The 17645-nt window shown below is 41.2% G+C and overlaps 1 protein-coding gene across 11 annotated transcripts in view; it reads left to right on the top strand.

Annotated features, from left to right (window-relative positions):
• ATF7IP (activating transcription factor 7 interacting protein) overlaps positions 1 to 17645 on the top strand; it is a 115116-nt gene that overhangs the window by 47517 nt on the left and 49954 nt on the right. For 9 of the 11 annotated variants that reach the window (XM_052774529.1, XM_052774528.1, XM_052774518.1 and 6 more), the window contains one exon: positions 9652 to 10709. In XM_052774529.1, the coding sequence (XP_052630489.1) occupies positions 9652 to 10709 (1058 nt within the window). Of the gene's footprint in view, positions 1 to 966; positions 1493 to 4021; positions 4618 to 9651; positions 10710 to 17645 lie in introns of those variants that run through there. The other 2 variants (XM_052774525.1, XM_052774523.1) reach the window with 2 other exon arrangements.

Here is a 17645-nt window from a genome sequence, read left to right as displayed (position 1 = left end):
CAGCCGTACATGTCCTGTGTGTATTGGGTGCTGTTCTCACCCATCTCACTATGTTGGCTTTGACCTGCCTTTAACCAGTTCCATGGAACAGAAACCCGGGGGCAGATGTGGTGGATAGAAAAGTGCGGAAACCTCTTTACTTGCTTCTGCTGCAGTCAGAAGAGTTTACGCTGTCATTTCGTTAGTACTGAAAATGAAACTTGTGTAGATGATACCTGTTTTGTAGGCTGAAAATGGTAAAATGCTGTACATGTAGGTCATTGCTGAAGTTACTCATAATAGAACACGTATTTACATAATCATTTGTGGTTTAATTACCCCATTTTGTATTTACTTTTTATTCTCAAGATGCCTTATCTGTTCACAGAGTTTCTTGTCTTGGTTCAGCCTGCTCGCCTTTCCAGATCCCACACTGCCTTTAGTGTGAGTGCACGAATTGTGCAGGTGTGTCGCTGGTGAGGTGTGTCTTGCCGAGGGGTAACTCAGGAGCCAAAAAGAAGTCTGTCGCTTCAGGTGTAAGAGACCATGTTGAATGAGGGTTGGATGACATCTGTTGTGGATGACTCCATTTTCATGTCACCAAACTGACGTGGGATATTAAAGAGAGTAAGAAAGATGGTTTCTGTTCTGCTTGTTTAGAAACGAAGGAGAGAAAGAAGAAAATGTGCAGATCATAATAGATTGTGTTTTGATTTGAAAAGAGAATGACTTCAGAAATTTTTTTTCTATTAAAGAAAAAAAGACACAAAAACCTGAGAGAGTTAAGCGTGCCAGACCCCCAGGTAGCGCCTCCAGTTTTGGCACAGAACCCGAAGGTTGGGTGTCCCTTCGTTCCTCCTGTTCGCGGGGTGGCTGTCCCGCTGCACCGCACCTCCCCTCCCCGGCGGCGGCGGCGGCGCCGCGGGTGCACGGGCCGGGCGGAGGAGGCCCCGCACGGCGCGTTCTCCTACGGGCACCGCGTCACCGTCGGGGGGGCGCTCTGTCGCGCCCCGTCTCGGTGGCGCGCCAGGCCGCCCGGTCTATTTTTAGCTGGTTGCCGGGCAGATTTGCTCAGGCCTCCTGGGCGTCTCCGCCTCCGGGTTGCGGATTGGCTTATGCAAAGCACCTCTCCCGCAGCCAATCCCGAGCGGGCATGCAAATTTTCCGCAGTACCGGGCCCTCAGGCGGGGAGGTTAGGCTCGGCCGGCCCGGGAGCTGGAGAGGGGGCAAGATGGCTGCAGGGGCTCCCTGCTGGCCTGCCTCCGACACCCACAGAACGAAAATTCATCATTTCATGTGGAAAACAGGCAAATAGCCTTCCTGCCCCCCAACCTAAAGATTATGAAAAATCCCTTCTGGGCTTCAATTAAATGAAATCATGAAAGGGCTGCTTCCTTCGCATGCCGAAGACCTGCCTGCACCAGTCCAAGGTGATGTGCTGGGTGGGAGTTCAGCAGTGACTTTGTGTGTGGAAGGACTGGTCTGAGCAAGGAACAAGCCAGCGGGGCAGCAGGTGGGCTGCCCCTCCTGGGAAAGGGTATCTTCCCTAGAGGAAATACTGATGATACTTTACAAAACCAGCAGGTTCCTGCAGCCAACTAGTCAACTGCTATTTTAGTTCCATTTTAAATCATTGCTTTTTTGCTACTGAGAAAATCTAACGTTCGCAAAAAACTGCTAACAGGCGCGTGTCTGCATGACAAACAATAGCATTTTAATGTAGTGTCACCTTTTTTGTTGCAAGTTTTCTTTTTCACTTCTGGTGTTTGAGAAGTGACCTCAGGGGACCACGGTTAGCATCAGACAGCTCACCCCTGAAGTCTGATGTCACCAAATTGCAAGTGGTTGAAAGCCTAGGTTACATCACTGCCCTTACTTGCATATGTAATGGGTGAACTAGTTCAGAAAATACTTCACAGACTATTAAGGGTAAATGTATCACTGTTTTCATTAGACTAGTGTTACTCTGTATTTTATCTAACAGAAGACTTGTAAAGAGATCTGCTTTAAACCCTTGCAGTTCTGCATGCATTAGTGACACCTTCTCACAGCTATAGCTGGTTGCATTTTCACTTGAAATTTCACCTATAAAAGGAAAAAATACTGTATTTTATCATGCATAGAAAAGCCTAAACATGAACAGAACATTTTGCCTCTTTTTTTTACGATTTTTTTTCACAGAGTTTCTAATTTTTTTGGCCTGCATGTACATGAACAATTAATTTAGATTGTTAGAGTTTTAAGTTTGGAATATCGGAAGTTGGATAAGTTTTTAATTGTAGATGTGTTCTGGCGGTTAGTGTCCACTTCTATGGAATTACTAGCTCCTCCTCATACTTATGGATAGTGGTAACTGTTAATCCTGGGCCAAAGATGGAACTGCAGTATAACATTTAAACTGTATATAACAAAACCATTCCACAAATGTGTCTTAAAATGCACAAATTTAACTTTTATATAAAACTTAATTATATCCATTTTTTGCGGAAAGGAACATACTCTTAGTGCTTTAGCTTGTGCTAAAAAAATCAATCTGTAAAAAACCTGAATTCTGCTTTTAAAGATATCTCAAACAGCAGTACTTGTTTAGTGTTTGGAGATCTCACAGCTGAATTGAAAGCTTATGTTTTGAGTTGTTGGTAAAAGTTGAAATCTCTAATACTTGGGGGAAGTAAGAAAACACAGTATCTACCACTGTTGCTCTGGCTGAGTTCCACTCAGGTGGTTTTACTGTTTTAATGACCTAAATGGCTGTTAAAATTTAGTTTACAAGAAAAAGACAAAACTCTTCTTGGAGAATGAGCTTGAGCTTCACGTGCTAAGGAGCAGGTGTTTCTAAGGCACTTGAGCTGCTTGTATAAGGCTAACTGGAGTATGTCTTTTAATTAAAAGTTGTCCAGGAAAGTGTCTTGCTTGTTTTCCATTCTTCCATCGTCAAAAGCATACATTTTATGTGTAGTAGTTATCAAGGCATAAACTGATGAACTATGTAAGGACAATTCTGCAAAACCACCAGCAGATGAAAGATCTTAGTTGTGTAAATGGGCCTGATAGTCCTTTTTTCCCATGAGGAATCCATTTTTCCCATGAGGCATGGCAGCCTCATGGGAAAGGAACTCTAAAATCACTGATTTAGTATGAGAAACAGGTTCATGAGCCAAAGTCAAAGGCAGTATTATCCTCTGGAAGTCGAGAAGACACAGGACAACTGCTTAATTGACTGTGATGCCAAAGTGACGAGAGCGTAGTTCAAGTTTGTACATGAAGTTGTCGATGGAGTACAGTACACAAGACCATACAACCTGTTTGAAACCGTACTGTGAATTTACTCTGGTTTACCAAGCCCATAACCATCCATTTGGGTGTTTTGCTTAGGCATAGATACACATGTGGACTTAATATTTTACTGAACTGGTTCTTCAAAAGGCAGCTTGCAAGGGTGAGGGAGAACGGCCTCTACTTTCAAGGCAGAAGTCATATTGCGCTTGTGAAAAACCACCGATTTTGATGCTTCTGTTGGGACACTAGAAGAGCACGGGCACCGCACGGTATTTAACGAAGGGAAAGGTCGCCAGCAGCCCTACGTGAACCCAAGTTGGATCTTAGCAGTTTTTTCGATTCAGCATTTAACATCACAGAAATTCAGTAGTCTCAAAATAGCCTAAAAATGCTCCTGCATGTTAAGCACCGAATCTTTGTTGCGGCTGTGTGCCCCCAGCGCGCCGCACGTGTGGGTTAGCGCTCTTGTGCAGCTCCGGGTCTCAAACTGAAAACCCTCAACTTTCTCTCGGGCCTTGGAAAATCCCGCTCGCCTGCGCCGTGGGCCGCTCGTCGCGGGTCATGCCCTGGCCGACTGCTTGGCGGCGGCCTCGCGTAGGCTTGTTGCTGGGTAGAATTTAAGGAGCTGCGCTCTGATTGGCTGCCGTGCAGCTGCTCCTTCCAGCCAATCGGACAGGGGCTAGAGTCCGTTCCCCCGCCGTGCCGAGGCGAGGGCCGCGGGCTGGCGCGTCCCGCGGGGCGGCGGCGGCGGGCTCCCCCTCGGGTGCGCTGGGCAAATTACAGGGCTCTGCTGCGGGAGAGAACGCCGCTTGTTTCTTAAACCGCGGACCCCAGTGCTGGATGTGGAACACGGGGCAGGCGGGGAAATAGGCTAAACATGGTTTTAATTACGGTGGACCTTGTTTTGCTGTATGTGCGCTAGGTGAAATAGGGCAGGATGGGGATGTAATTTTTTTTTAAGAAAAGGGCACGTTCTGCTTTCACTGTGTTCAGCCAACACTAACATAATTTTAGCCTAAAAGGGAACAAAACTCAAATCAGCTGTGGTGTGCTAGAAGGAATATTGTTTGCACTTACACGTCCTCTGTTTTGTTTATTACATACATATTACAACTATTTGTGCGTGGATCTCAGTAAGCTGGTGGCGTGTATCTTGCATTGTCAGATAAGTAGACTCATATTAGTGGTAGAAAAACAAACTATTGGTGCGCTATTTCAGCACATGTTCTGTAAGAGTAGATCATAAATAGTTTTTTTTTTCTTTTTTGAAAATAGTTTTTAAATTTCTGACAATTTATATCAACATTGCTATAGAGGATTTCAACTGAAAACTGCTTTTTATGAACCACTACGTCAAAGGTAGGTTCTCTTCACCACTTCCATTGTCTGGGACTCTCCATCTAGAACAAAATACTCCTGGCCATTTGCTGCCTTGCTTTCTTTGATTTGACTAGGATATATTTTAAGTAGACTTGCATATTTGAGCACTGATTTTCTTGATCAAAGGCTTTACTTCCTCCATGTAGTTCTCATGCTTTGGCAAATATTTATGGTTGTGGTGCTTTTGGCTAGTGCTGCGTGCACTCCAGGAACCCTGTGCCGATGCTGTTCTAGACCGGTGATATTATGCAAACCACATTGTGCACTATTGTTTAGATTCCAGCTTCCCCCCCCCCTTGTTTCCATGACCTTCTCTTTGTTTGCTGCCTGTTACCAGGCAGGATTCAGGCAGCTGCTTGCTGATTGGCTGACGTTTCAAGCAGCTCTTGGGGCTGCTCATGTGAACACACGATTATAGGCTAATCCACAGCAGTTAAGTTAATACCTTCCTTTGTTGCTTTAGAGCTGCGATCTCTCTATAGCGTAATAATAATTTAAAAAAGAAAGGGAAATAGAGGGAAAACTTTTTAATTGCTGAGAGAGGAATCCTTTCCGTATTTCTAGCTGCACTGGCATGTTTTGGTTTTGCCATGTAGCACACATTTGGTTGTGACAAAGAAATCTCCAAATATTACTGGAGGGAGGTGCCTAATGGTGTGTTTGTGTCTCTGATGCTGAAGTATATATGACTTTCAAGTTTAAAAAGGAAATTTTCATAAATGGTATCTAAACAAATATACACAATGTTTGTGTGTGTTGGTGTTTCAGAATTGATTATTGTGTTTAAAAAATTCAAAAAAAGGGAACCAAAACCTACCACCTTATTTACAGCATTTAACCCTTACACACTTAGCTCTACATGCAGGAGTCATTTTGTGCTGCACCGTACAAACACCTTTCTTTGAAATAAAAGGTGCCCCTCCATTGGCTTGGTGCCTCGGCCACTCATTTCCTTCTTGTGACTTGGTCACACGATGAGTAAAAACTGAAAATACCTAAGCATCAGATGAGGGAAGTGCATAGCCAACGTAGCTAAACTTTGTGTTAATTGTTAAGTATAAAGGAAGACTACGAACATACATTCATTTAGAACACTACTTGTTTTAAATGTTTTATTTTTGCAAGACTGAATTCATGTAACCTGCTCTGGAGTTGCTCTCTGAAGGGCAACCTCCTTACCCCTTTGAAAGACTGGAAGGCAGTATTTATCAGATGGCTGCTGATTGGCTTGCATGGGTATGGCCAAACCTGTCTGGACTGGTTACCGATTTATTTGTTTCTTCTTTTACTCGGCTCTCGCATGAAATCTGTTACTTGGCTGCAGTGTGCTCCCTTGTGGGTATGGCTGGAGATGCTTTAAGGCTGGTCTGCAGTGATACATGATATTTAGCTGTTAACTGGCGTTTAGCGTTCATCTTTTAATCTCATCTATGCTTATAATTTTGTCATGATAGCTTTTATTGCATATTCTTTGGTTGCAAAAGATTGTGGGATTGAGCTGAAAATATGCATGAGTTAACCATCTAACAATGGAATTTTATGAGAAGCCTTTTTTTCGTACAGGTTCACTGTAGAACTGTATTAGAGCTTTGTTTTTAAACTAGATTTTGGATAATATCCTAAGATACAAAGTAAACATTATTTCAAAATATATTGGAAATTCAAGCTTATTCATTGTTTTTCAGTGTTTTTTATTCAGTGTTTTTTTAAGAAAAAAGTAAGGAAGCATCAATATAAAGGCATTCTGATGTTTGTTTTTTTTTTTTTTTTAGACTGCTGTTCTTGGCAAATGTAAAGAGGAAGTGCCCTTCATTTTACTCTGTATTTATTGTATTTTATTTCATGTTAAAAATATGAGTGAAAGACTGCTTAGATGCTTAAAGAAGCTAGAGCAGAAAATGTTAATTTGTTTGAAGTTATATTTTATGATTACTCAAGTGACGCACTTATGAATTTGATTTTAAGTTGTGAACATTTTATTAATCTATTAGTATATCTTTTGGTGATAGGAAAAGTAGGATTGTGAATTTTGTAATATAAGGACTTTTAAATTCTGGGTAGGGCTTATAAAAGAAACCGTTGTAGTCCGGGAGGTCAAACTACTTGTCTTAGTTTTTATATAAAGGCCCTGTATCCTTGTACTACTTTAACAGAAGACTCTTACTATCTGGTCACCTGTTAGGAGCTCTTGGAATTGTTCAAAGTTAGCCAAGCCTGGAATTTTCTTTTTTTTTTTTTTTTTTTTTTTTCAAATTGGATAATTTTTTCCAAATATCCAATACAAAATATACATCTGTAACAGTATGCATGCTGGTTGTAGGGGATTATATGCATGGAATGTGAGTACGATGATGATAACTCTATTACGTGACAGCCTGATATATGGTTTTATAGTGATGTGAAAAATGTGCTTTAACATTCTAAGTGCTTGGGAAGAAAGAAGGGATGTGCCTTCAAAAACTGCATGTGCACTTCTGAAATACTAGAGGTTTTGATATGCTTCTAACTTCAGGACTAGAATTACTGTGTTAAATGTATTCTCTTCTGGAGGAATATGAAGATACCATATTTAGCATGTAGGCAGCTCTGGAGAGACATAAAGAGCTCACTGGCAGTTCATATTTCATCTGACTGGAAATGGTTTTGTGATGAGAACGTTTTCTAAAAACAAGTAAACTGATGTTTCAGATCAGTGTTTCTGTAGGTGTTACTTTGCTCCCACTAGTGGCAATGCAGTAATAGGCAATCCCGTTCAGAAAATCTAGTTCAGACTGGCAAAAATCATGTCTTAATGGTTATTATTGAGAATCTATAGCTGATACAACCTTTTGTGAAGATTTGTTCATCTGTTCCTGAGGTGTGAATCGAAGTGTTGTTTAAGCATCATCAGTTACTCAAATACAAGGATTCTAGGTTGTCATGCAGAAAAGAAATGAAATAAAGAGGAAAGGAATCTCAATGTTAATAGGAAATGCAAAACAGGTTTTTTTCTTTTTTTTTAATCATATTGCTTTCTATTTTGCTTATATTTTTGTCAGGTCACGTTAACTAAGCATAAAAGAAGCCTTATAATTGTAAAGTACAGTATGACGCGAGTGTAAGGTTTAGAGTTTATCTTGATAGTTGAATTCATATTGTAGCTTAGAATATATATTCATATCTTACCGTAGAATATTGTAGTTTGGCAATGCATAAATGTTAAATAATTTCCTTAATCAACAAACTCTTCCAAGTAAACTAGGAAGGATCCAGCAGAAGGTTAACAAAATTATAGAAGCCTAAAGCACATGAACTATGATGAGATGCTGAGTGAGCTTTACAACTTTAATGTGCTGAAGAGAAGGCTAAAGGGCGATCTTATGGCTGCCTAAATAAAACTTGTAGGCAAGGTTAGTTACAAAAAGGGTGTAGCCAAACTGTTACTTACAGGCTGTGGAGTCTCTGTTTTGTGAATTTTACGACTTGGTTGTATAAAACCATCGCTGATCTGAGCTAGGGTTGGCAGTAGTCCTGCTTTTTTTTATCAAAAAAAATAATTAAAAAAAAGTATACCCCACCTGAAAAGACAAAATGCACTTTATTAATGAATTTCTCAGCTCTGTGAATGAAAGTGGATTGGGGGAAGATGCAAAATGAACTGTACTAAATACTTAAAAGGCATTCTTCGTCTAATAATTCTGCTTTATCAATGGTACAAACACTTGCTTATCTGGTGCTTGTGGAAAAAATAAAATAAAATTTGTATAGAGATAACTGCCTGATTTATTTTCTTTCTTTTTTTCTATTTGCTGTAATATCTTTTAAGTACTGTTACCCAAGTGAATTTTTGCATGTTTTGAGAAACTTAAGAAAAGTCATATCCTAGACAGGAGTAATTTCTGATGGTGTAGTAGCTTCAGTAGAGTTAAATTGGTTAGCATCAGCTGATTCAAGATCTTAGTTGCTGAGTTTCATTTAGGATATAACAAGTTCCTTAACTGCTTTCTGCTTCTGAACAATATTGTTATATGATATCTAATCCTTCAAAACTGGGTTCTAAAACAAGAAACTCTGGATTTTGTTTGTTTTGTTTAATGGAAGCAAATGAAATAAGATTTTGTTGTATTTCAACAAAATTATTTTAACTTCCTAGGTAATGCTTGCTATCAAATCTATTGATTTGATAAAGTAAATTTTTGAACATTTTTTTCTTAAATTTTTTATATATTAATGTTCTTATTTTGCTTAATATTTGCATGGGTGGATGGAATGAATAAATTATATGGAGGGCAAACCCATCAGTTTTCCTTGAAAAAGGATGTTTTTCTAAAAGGAGCTACACGACTTGTAGTTTTTATGAGCACAAATGGTCTTAGTAAAATATTATAGCAAATTGAATGAAAGTGCTCTAAAAACCCAAGTTCAGTTAACCATTGTATAAACATGGAGGCTGAATGTCTATTTTATCTCTACAGAAGAAAAAAAGTTCCTTAATAACACATTCAGATATTTTTTCAATATATTGAAGTTTTCTTAAAAGTTACGTGATATAAAAATGTTGTCATTTACCCCAGTCGTTAATTCCATTTGAAACTCGTGAAATTACATAGTTTTGGAAAGATAAATGTAAACTGGTAGACCAAGAATATTTCTTACTTTTTATAAGAAGAGAGGCTGCTGGCTCTTACACAATATCTGTTTCTAGCTAGAAAACCTCATTATGTAGCTTTGCTATAATAACACTATGAGACGACTGGTCTAAAATGTGTGGTCAGAATATTACTACATAATGTTATAGTGTGATCTCGGTGATCTTTACATACATGTGTTTGTGCAGCATACATAGAAACTTGTATTCGCTTTTTCTGAGGACAAACAAAATTTAAGTGTGTTGTCAGGTGTTTCTTTGTTTTTGTAGATGCAGTTACACCGGTTTGCTTTTAAAATGTGCTAAATGCTACAGTCTTTCTTAGGAACACTGTCATATGATGATAAATTGTTACCTTCACAATTCTTCCTGAATTTTTTTTTAAGGGTCAAGATGGATAGCACAGATGAACCTCAGAAAAAAGTCTTTAAAGCACGAAAAACCATGAGAGTAAGTGATCGACAACAACTTGAAGCTGTCTATAGGGTTAAAGAGGAGCTGTTGAAGACGACTGAAGTTAAACTGTTAAATGGAAAGCATGAGAATGGAGATTCTGATTTAAATTCCCCTTTAGGCAATACAGACAGTATGGAGGACAAGAGGGAAGTTAATGGCCTAGTGGACTTGTGTGTTAACTCTGAAGAAGGAAGAACCGCTTCTGATGAAATTAGTGAAGCGAAAAGCCCTGAAAGTAGGGCAGGGAACATAGTCAGTGACATAGAACCCAAACTAACGCTGTCTCCAGAGGATGTTACTCCTGCGCAAGATAAAGATACTGATACTGCTTTAGCTTGTGAGGCTGAAAATGGAGTGCTTGGTAGCAATAAAGATAACTTCCATGAAGAAAATAATACAAAAGATCATTTGGACCAAAGAGAGAGTGACATCCCATCAGAAGGTGAAAGTAAATCAATTTGTGGTATCAGTGACTCTTCTGAAGAGAAGGGAGAAGCAAATGACTTAACTATTAATTCCGATTCATCTGGTGAGGCAAAAAGGACTGAGGAAGGAACCGTTGAAGATGCTGTTGGAGAAGAAGCCATCTCTAGCAGTATGGAAGCTGACCAGGAACCAAAGGACAAACGAGGCATCCCTGCAGGTCTTTCAGAAACCACTGTTCAGAAGACAATAGATGAGCCAAGTGGAAGTATCTTGGACAATACTGACTGTATGGAAACAGATGAAATTATTCCAATTTTGGAAAAACTAGCCCCTGCTGAAGACGAACTGAGCTGTTTTTCTAAAAGTTCTCTGCTTCCAGTGGATGACACAGTCCCAGACTTAGAAGAGAAGATAGACAACTGTTTGGGTTCACCATCCAAGCAGGAAAGCAGTGAAAGTCTGCCAAAAGAGGCTTTCTTAGTACTGTCTGATGAAGAGGATGCTTGTGATGAGAAGGAGGAACGTGCTGAAATAATACTACCAAACAAGTCAAGTCTTCCAGGTAAGAATTTTATAAATGGGTAGTCTTGATTCAAGTCTGGGATTTTGTTCATTTCTTAGAATGACACACTTGTGACGCTTCTAAATCAAAAAGGCAGTCTTACCCACCAATTCTGTGTTACATAGTCTTACAGTTCTCAAGGATGGAATTTGAGGCCTGGAAAAAAAATGAAGGTAACACCAAAAAACTGTCATCTTCAAGATCTGGTTTGGTTTGGGTTTTTTTTCTCATACTTTTTGCAGACTGGGGTGGTATGGTGGGTGGAAGAAAAGGGAAGATGAGTAATTGCCAGACATGAAATAGAAGGATTTGTGAGAAGAGAAATGTGTTCATTTTCTGTTCTTGAGGGGAAGAAAGGATCTCAACTTTCTTTAACGTGCAAATAAATAGTAAGAATAAAAACATGCTGGTAATCCAGGCATACCACAAGTCCCATTTGTTTCAAATTTCTTTTTTTCACCAAAAGACAGTATTGGAAAGGTTTCATGAAAAACGCAAGTCGTATATGGTTTTCATGCTATATAGCTTTTATACTTTTAACTCATAGTGGGTTTTATTGACCTTTTATCTGGTGACTGTGCCAACTGATTAACATTTGAAAGCATTGATTGCAGTAAGCTGGTACTTCAGTCTCTTCTTGTAGTTAGCAGAAGATTTTTTTATGTTAAACTGAATTGGATGTCCTCTATAGTCTTATTATTGTCATACAGTTTTGTAAGGATTTTTTTTTTATTTTTTACATAGGGCACTTATTGTCATACTATTGCACTTCTGAAAATAAAACATGAATAAATTACAGATAAGTTGACACTGCTCTTCTATCTGCAATTAAGAAAGCTGTTGTTTCAAATGATCTTGGGGTGGCTTTTTTCTCTTCCCCCCACCTTGCATAGCTTTTTATGAAATGACGACAATGGTAATGCAAATGTGTTTAAACATGCTTGACTGAGTAGGAATTCCATAGATTAAACAAGCTTCAGGTGTCTTTCAGCGTCTGGCAAGTTAGTAACCATAGTTTCTCAACTCTTGTTTCACTAATGATGAAACAGTGTCTTTCACTAATGTGTGATGGCATTCTGAGTCTTCAGTCTCTAAACAGCTAGAGAGAGGGAGATAAGAGTATGTCTCTTCAGCCATGTTTCAGACTCTTCTTTTCTGGTATTTACCTTTAAAATTTATGCCAGTTAAACAGAGAAAAGGTAGATTCCATAGTTTCTTCTAAGGATCCTATTTAGTTGTTAGGTGTTGCACTGAGATTGCAAAAGTGATACCATTGTTGTGCAATTAAAGTCTTCCAGAAACTATTTGGAGATGGGAGCTGCAGGGAGAAAGAACATTGTGTGTACTTGTGTCAAAGCTGTAGTGTGTTACAAGTCCCTTTTATAAAGTGTATATTACAAATAAATTGATGATCCTTGTTCTTGCTGCAGTTTAAGGGTTCTTTCATTTGAGATGAATGAAATTAAGATATCAGGGTTGCTTTTTTTTTTTTTTTTTTCTTCTCTTCATCTTACCCAATGAGAAAACACATTGTGGTCACAGAGGAGTTTTTGCTCTGGAGCAAAAAGGCAGAAGTGAATATTAAATATTGGACTACAGTTTGCAGAAGTCTAAAATGATTGTATCCAGCAATATTTTTTTCAGATTTTCAGTTTTGGTGACGGGACAAATTCTGTTGACTAGTTGTTTTATTTATTGGCTATAATAGTTTATGACTTTTACAGTTGCATGGCTGTAACTGAGACTGTTAATGAAATGAAAACTGGCCACTGTGAAGTATGTTCTGTCCTTAACCAGCAGTCATCTGTTAATTTCTGCATTCTAAGCTTCATAAAGCTTGCCCATCAAGTTGCAGAGAAGGGAATTTAAATTTTTCTGCATAGTACCTTCTGTGAAATATTTCAAGCAAATCTTTTGGGGACCTATTGGGTACTAAATTTAACATGGTATTAATACAAAAATCTTGCAGTCTTTTTGCCAATTTCATTTTTTCAGTAACAAAGCTAATAGCAGAGAGGTTGCAGGGGCAGGAAACAATTGTATAAGAAGACAAGAGTTATCTTAGAAGATAAAGGTTAACTTTTGGAAACAGTCTGTGAGAATTAAATCTTTGGAGGTGGTGTGGAGATCATTTGAAGATGCTGTATTGGAGGCACAGGTGCAAGCTGCTTAATGAAAAAGTACAGTTTTCAAAAAGCCCAGATGAAAACCAGCATGGCTAAACAATGATGTAAAGAATGGTACTAGAAGACTTTCTTCAAATGGGCAGATTAATAGAATCTTTTTCTGAAGTAGAATTAGTAAATACAAAGGCTATGTTGGCACTCAGGATTTTTGTGATGGAAGATCTTTGGGTAAGTAAACAAGCACATGTCGTGGTTTAAGCCCAGCTGGCAACAAAGCATCACGAAGCTGCTCACTCACAACTCCCCCCTCCCGGCTCTGGTGGCATGAGGAGGAGAAAATATAAAGAAAAGCTCCTGAGTCAAGACGAGGACAGGGAGGGATCACTCACTAGTTATGGTCACGGGCAAAAGATGGACTCAACTTGGGGAAAAAAACAAAATTGATTTAATTTACTACAAATCAAATCAAAACAAGGATAACGAGAAGTAAAACCAAATCTTAAAAACACATTCCCCCCACCGCTCCCTCCTTCCCGGCTCAATCTACTCCCGGTTTTCTCTACCTCCTGCCCCGCAGTGGTGCAGGGGGACGAGGAATGGGGGCTGGGGTCGGTTCCTCACACCTTGTCTCTGCTGCTCCTTCCTCCTCAGGGGGAGGAGGACTCCTCACGTGTCCCCTGCTCCGCCGTGGGGTCCCTCCCACGGGAGACAGTCCTCCATGAACTTCTTCAGCATGGGTCCTTTCTGTGGACTGATCTTCAGGCACAGGCTGCTCCAGCGCGGGCTTTCCCATGGAGTCCCAGCCATCCTGGGGGGCATCCCCCTGCTCTGGCGTGGGCTGCTCTCTCCCCAGGCTGCAGGTGGGCATCTGCTCCCCTGCTCCCCTCCATGGGCTGGGGGGGACAGCCTGCCGCCTCACCGCGGGCTGCGGGGGCATCCCCTCCTCCGGCGTTCCTCCTCCCCTCCTTCTTCACTGACCTCGGTATCTGCACAGGGGTTCCTCTCACATTCCAACCTCCTCCCCCGCTGCAGGTTTCCCCTCTTAAATCTGTTCTCCCAGAGGCGCTACCGCCGTCGCTGATGACCTCGGCCTTGGCCAGAGGCAGGTCTGACTTGGAGCCGGGGAAGCTTTGAGCAGCTTCTCCCAGGAGTCACCCCTCCCCTGCTACCAAAACGCTGCCGCACAAACCCAAAACAGCACATGACAAGGAAGACGTGACTGATTTATTTGCATTCTTTTGGTTGTCCAAACACAAATGATTTCTTACCAAGAACTTCTGGAAACTGAACTGTCTTTGGATAAGATGGAAAGTCCTCATGGAGGAAATAATCATTTGAAGAATGGAAAGTAAGTCTACAGTGATCTGTTCCAGAGACCATGCTGTGTGACAGAATTAATAATTTACTTAAAATGAAGGGTGACTAGAGAGGTGACAGTTTGCTGAAGATACTGTGAAGAGCTGTAGAAGAGTCTTACAATGCTGAATCACTGGAATATACAAATGGCAGATGAAACTCATTGTGGTTAACTACAAAGTGGTACAGATGAGTATGAAAATGTTCATAACTTGATAGGAAGATACAACTGACTCACCATTCAAGAATGATTTTCCAGGATTATAGCAGGAAGCATATTGAAAACATTGATATAGTAGCAGTTGAAGAAAGCAGATAAAGAATGCTGGGAATAAATTAAGAAACGGAGGAAAACTTCACTATGGGACACCAAGCTCTTAAATGTTTTTTATAATCCTGTTTCCTTCTCCCTCCCTATATCAAAGAAGATGTCACAGAACTGGAAAAGGTACATGAAAAAGCAACAGGGAAGATGATGGAATTGCAGAGTAATTTTAATTAAACCCTCTGGTGGTATTTATTCCAACCTCTTACTCAAAGCAGGTCCAATTATATCAGATGGCTCAGGGACCTTGGTATTTTACTTTTGTGCATCTCCAAGGGTGGATATACCACAACTTCTTCTTGGGTATCCTAATATTTAAATAGCCTCAACAGGGAAAAACTTTCTGCTTGATAGGAATCTTTTGTGTTCTAACTTGTGTCCATTGCCTCCTGTCCTGTTGCTGTGCACCTTAAAGAGCAGTGGCTCCATCTTTTCTCTCACCTCCCATTATGTAATGGAAGGCAGTGATACAATCTCCAATTAGCCTTCACTTGTTAAGGCTGAACAAAGCCAGTTCTGTCATCTCCTGCTCATATACAGCATGTACTTCATCCCCTTTGCCTTTCTGGTGACCTTCCGCTGGACTTGCTGTGGTTTCATCAGTGCCTTTCTAGTACTGGGGATCCAAAAGCTGGACGTAATGATCCAGGTGGGGGTTTCTCAAGTGCTGAACAAAGGAGGATCACTTCTCTTACTGGGCTGGACACATTTCTTGTTAATACGGCCTGAAATGCTATTGAACTTGCTTCACACTGCTGCTAACGTTCAAATTATTTTCCACCAGGAATCTAGGCCCTGTTCTACAAAGTTACGTTCTAGCCAGTCAACCCCCAGCCTGTCCTGCATAGGGTTATTCTGTGATGTGGGACTTTGCATTTGCACTTGCTCCATTTTGTGTTAACCTATTTTTCCAGCCTGCCAGTGTGCCTCTGAATAGCAGCTATGCCCCACAATATTTACCACTCCCCCCAGTTTGTATCTGTGAACTTGCCAAGTGTGATCTTTTGCCCACAGATCCAGGTCATTAGTAAATACGATAAACTGCACCAGCCCAGTGTGGATCCCTGAGGACTGCCTCTAGTGCTAAGCCACCAGCTGGACTATATACCACTGATGCCAATTCTGTGAGCCCATCGTAAAAAGCTGCCAGGTCTGCCAGGCATGATTTGCCCTTACTAAATCCAAGCTGACTACTCCCAGTCACCTCCCTCTTCTTTGTGTGCCTGGCAATGGCTTCCTATGAGGATTTTTTTCCATAACCTTCCCTAGATGTCAAGTGAGGCCAACCAGCCTGTAGTTTCCCTGAATCATCCTCCTTGGCTGTCTGGAAGATGGCTGCGACATTTCCCTTTTTCAAGTCATCAGGAACTTCCCGTGGTTGCCATGAAGATGGTAGAGGGGCCTCACAATGCCAGCAGCCTACCTCCCTCAGCACTCTTGGGTACATCTCATCTGTTCCTGTGGACTTCTCTATATCCACCTGGCTTAAGTGTTCCCTAGCTCTGTCTCCTTGACCGTGGATAGGACTTCACTTCTGCAGACTCTGCCAGCGTCTCTCCATCTGCTCTCAGGAACTTAGGAGGGAAACTTGTTAGTGAAAAACAGAGACAGAAAAGTTGAGTACCTCAGCATTTTCCATGTCCCCAGTCATTAGGTTGCCTGCCCCAATGAGCAGTGGCCCCACAATTTTCCTTAGCCTTCTCTTTGCTGCCATTGTAGTTACAGAAGCCCTTCTTGGCCTTCACATCCCTCACTGGCTTCAATTCCAGTTGAGCTTTGGCTTTTCTTACTCCCTTCCTGCACAACTGGACAATGTCCGTGTATTCGTCTTACTTCCTCCTCCTGTGTAATTCTTTTTTACACTGGAGTTCTGTCAGGAGTTCCCTGTTCACCCATGCTGGTTTTCTTCCATGCTGGCTCTGCATCCTGCACGTTGATATGAACTGTTCTCATGCTTTGAGGAAGCTGTCCTTGAAGAACAACCAGCTTTCCTGGGTCCTTTTGCTTTCTAGGGCAGCTCCCTTTGGGATATGACTAAGTAGGTTCTGAATAAGGTGAAATCTGCTGTCCTGAGGGCAAGGACTGTAATAGTATTGATCCTGCTAACTTCTTGCAGGATTTTTAATTCCACAGTCTCATGGTTGCTGCAGGTGAACCTACTCTTGACCTTCATGTCCCAGACCAATTCTTCCTTGTTTGTGAATAACAAACCCAACAGAGTCTCTCCCCTAGCTGACTCATCAATTGCCTGTGTCAAGAAATTATCTTCAGCACACTCCAGAAACCACCTGGATTGTGCCCAATCGTATAGCCCTTCCAGTTAAAGTACACCCATGAGTCAGTCCTAAGGCCTGTGATTGTGTGAGATGGCTCTACTGACTTTCTCTCCTTGATCAAGTAGTCTGTAGTGAGTGCCTAGCACAACACTGCCCGTGTTGCTTTGCCGCCTTCTCCTTGGCCACAAGTGCTCAATCACCCATCCCATGGCAAAGCTCTGGGCACTCCTCTGCGTAAAGTACAACCACTCACTAGCCTTTCCAGACTGTCTTTCCTGAACAGACTATGTTCATCTGTTGCAACACTAGTCATTTCAGCTATCCCACCATGTCTCTCTAATCCAAATGAAATCGTACATTTGCAGTTGTGTAGGGACTAGTAACTCCTCTTGTTTCTTGTGCTGCATTTGTTTACAGATACTTGAGATGATGATGAACCCGGAGTCATGATGCTTTCACAAAGGACAAGCAAGCACCTTCCCTGTCTTGTGGGCCCCCAGATGTTTCCTCGCTGCCTCCCATACTTCATCTTCGGGTTATGAGAACCATTTCCTACCATGCCTAGTTTCAGTTCTTCCTCATTAGGTTAGCAAGGCTGCTTGCAGAACTCTTGTTCAACTTTGTCAGATGAATTCAGTCCCTGCTCAGTAATTTCTTGGTCATCAGAGATTACTGCAGCGAAAGGTGTGAAGACCTTGTCTGCCACACCTGTCATTCAGCCAGCTGATCTTCTGGATGCATGCACTCTTACTAGAGCTTTTTTTGGTCCTAGTTCATTGGGAGGATTGGTGATAACACCGCCTTGGGCCCTTGTGACCTTCACCCTTCTCTTCACCCTGTTCAGTAACTGCAG

This window comes from Harpia harpyja, chromosome 23, assembly GCF_026419915.1.
Source record: "Harpia harpyja isolate bHarHar1 chromosome 23, bHarHar1 primary haplotype, whole genome shotgun sequence".
Taxonomy (NCBI): Eukaryota; Metazoa; Chordata; class Aves; order Accipitriformes; family Accipitridae; genus Harpia; species Harpia harpyja.
This window is presented reverse-complemented; position numbering and strand designations above follow the sequence as displayed.